Source organism: Pinus tabuliformis, chromosome 3_2 (genome assembly GCF_031772625.1).
Source record: "Pinus tabuliformis cultivar Carrire ecotype Pingquan chromosome 3_2, CPIR1, whole genome shotgun sequence".
Lineage (NCBI taxonomy): Eukaryota > Viridiplantae > Streptophyta > Pinopsida > Pinales > Pinaceae > Pinus > Pinus tabuliformis.
Genome location: NC_142302.1, coordinates 936,825,454 through 936,828,262, shown reverse-complemented (window position 1 = coordinate 936,828,262; position 2,809 = coordinate 936,825,454). Strand labels below are relative to the sequence as shown.

General features: G+C 40.4%; 1 protein-coding gene across 1 annotated transcript; it reads right to left on the bottom strand.

Moving 5' to 3' along the window:
* Nucleotides 1-975: 975 nt before the first annotated feature.
* On the bottom strand, nucleotides 976-2,061 carry LOC149183727 (uncharacterized). The gene has a single exon (XM_089415046.1). The coding sequence runs from the start codon at nucleotides 2,059-2,061 to the stop codon at nucleotides 976-978; it is 1,086 nt and encodes a 361-aa protein (XP_089271172.1).
* Nucleotides 2,062-2,809: the final 748 nt, after the last annotated feature.

The window sequence follows — 2,809 nt, the reverse complement described above, 5'->3', positions numbered from 1 at the left end:
AAAAGATCAAGCTTCTTGAAAAAAGGATGACCAAATAACATGTTATCATCTACGAATTGCTGGTGTGAAAAGACAGGGGCCTGGTGGAAAGCTAGACCTTTGAGATGATGAGAAAGGATAGCCGCTTTGATGCTACGGCCCAACCCTTCAGCTAATATGACAAAAAGAAAGGGCAAAAGAGGATCCCCTTGGCAAATTCCCCGAGAAGGACGGAATGTGGGCGACGGCATTCCATTAATGAGAATGGAAAAGAACGAGGAGGATATAAGACTACTGATCCATCTAATCCAGGAGGGGGCGAAACCAAAGGCCTTGAGGATTTTTTGCATATATTCCCAACTAATACTATCAAAAGCCTTAGATAAATCAATTTTGAGCATCATACCTGGTTTTTTTGAGTACTTGAGAGAGTGGATTATTTCATGAGTTAAAATTATCTCGTCCATAATCTGCCTTCCTTCTACATAACCAGATTGTTCTGGAGAGATGATAAGGGGAAGCAGGGGCTTCAATCTGGAAGCTATCACCTTAGAGACAATCTTGTAAATAATGTTGCACAAAGCAATCGGTCTATATTTATCTGGAGTGTTGGATTCCTCTTCTTTAGGGATTAATGCAATGAATGTTGCGTTCAGACCTGGATACATCCATCTTAAAGTGCGCGATTCTTCCACCACCTGCCAAACTTCCCATTTGACCAGATCCCAGAAGTGTTGAAAAAAATTTGAGGTAAATCCGTCGGGTCCTGGCGCTTTCCCTGCTTTGAGCTGATGCACAGCAACTTCAACCTCCTGAAGACTTATGGGCTTGAGAAGGAGAGTATTATGGTCTTTAGTAATTAATCTGGGTATATGTATGATGATTTTATCAATAGCCTCTATTATGTTTATGTCAGGTTCTTGATTCATCTTCTTGAAATAATTGAGGAACACCTGTTCGATTCCTTCATGGGTTTCAATTTTGCCTCCTTGTTCATTATTGACGTGAGAGAATTGATTGATCATTTTGCACTGTAGATTTGTGAAAGAATTTCTTATTCTTTTCACCCTCCTTCAGCCATCTAACCCTCGATTTTTGCCTCCAGAGAGTTTCCTCCTGTAATTCTCTCTCAAGGATTTGAGTTTCTAGGGACTGCTCTTTCTTGGTAAGTTCTTCCAAGCGTCCTTTAGAGATCATTCTTTGCTGAGTAACTTTCATCTCTTGATTGAGGGTTTCCTTAGCTTTAAAAATGTTGCCAAAGATAGAGTGATTCCAGCGTTTAATTTCACCCTTGAGGTATTTCAGCTTCCTTTGGAATATGGACATCTTTGTGCCATCCGTCGGATTGCATTTTAGCCAAGATGCTCTGACAAAATCATAGAAGTCCAGATGAGTTAGCCAAAAAGCCTCAAACCGGAAGGGACGCCTTGTATTATAACCAGGACTATTCCAATGGAGGGCTATTGGCCAGTGATCAAAGCCGGAAAAAGGAAGAATAGATGATGTGAATTCTCCTCCTAGATGAATTGCATTATCAGAGATCAGAAATCGATCAAGACGCGAAGCTATTTGCATTGGTGCTGCCCTTTTGTTGTTCCAGGTGTAGAGGCCATTATTTGTAGGAAGATCTATCAGCAAATTATTCTTGATGAAGTCTTTTAAAATAGAGCCATCCCTGTTTATTCTGCAGCGCCCTCCCTTTTTTTCCTCCATTGATGTGATCATGTTGTAGTCTCCTCCAGACACCCATAGCGGGTATTTCCTCTCTGTATTAAGTTGCATTAAAGCATCCAGAATTTCAACCTTGTGCTGGGTTTCTTGAGGAAAATACACATTTGTTATGTGACCATAGATATTGGTTCCAATTATATGAAAGATAGCTTGAATGAAATTTTTATTTGCATGTATGTTGACTAGTTGAATCATTCTTGCATCCCAGAGCACTGCAAGTCCTCCTGACGCTCCCTGAGCATCAACAAATGTTACTAACCCACCTGGCCAGGCATTTGCTGCTATTTTTTCCAAGACTGTCGAATTACACTTTGTCTCTTGCAGAAAGAGAATTGCTGGTTTTTCCTCCATTAACATGTTTTTTAATAGTCTTCCTTTCCTTGGGCAATTAAGCCCTCTAATATTCCATGAGATCAACTTCATTGGGAAGGCTTGGGGTTGGTATTGAAGTACTTGGTTAGCTTAGCATATCTGCCTGATTCTACCAATACCTCTCCAATCTTGATAGTTCTCTCTAGAGTAGTTTTCCTTCCTCGTTTTTTACTATCTTTGGTGATGAATTTCCCATCCCATTGGCTGCCGATTTGAACCCCTAATGAGTATTTTTTTTGGGCTTTATTGAGGACTGCCACTAGGTTATCCACTTGTCTATCAGGTATTTTGTCGAAATTTCCTGTTTTACAAGCTTGTTCTAAGCCCAGGATATCTAGCTCGCCGATGTCTATTGATTCCGTATCCTCCTCCATGATTTGAGGTTCTTGATAGTTTCCATCTCGTTCCTTCTCATATTCCATACTGGGATCTGTTCCATCTATATCCATTTCAGGGAGGCTCCAGGTTTTTGAAGTGGTCTTGAGCTTATTACCTTCTTGTTCTACATCCTTTTCCCCCGCTTTCGATTGGGATCCTTCAATCTTTTCCTGATTAGATCCTTTTTTATTGGAGGTTAAATTGTCTGGATCCTGCAAATCTTCATTGGCTAGAGCTTCAAAGTTGTTACTAGTAGAGGGTTTTGATTGATCCCCTAGAGGTGTCTTTGTCGGGACTACTGATTTTTTATTTCCTCTTCTACGATTTATCACCTTAGTGAAGCCATCTG

Excerpts from the sequence above, each read along its gene's own strand:
- LOC149183727 (XM_089415046.1), bottom strand. The coding sequence starts at position 2,061 with ATGGAGGAAAAACCAGCAATTCTCTTTCTGCAAGAGACAAAGTGTAAT.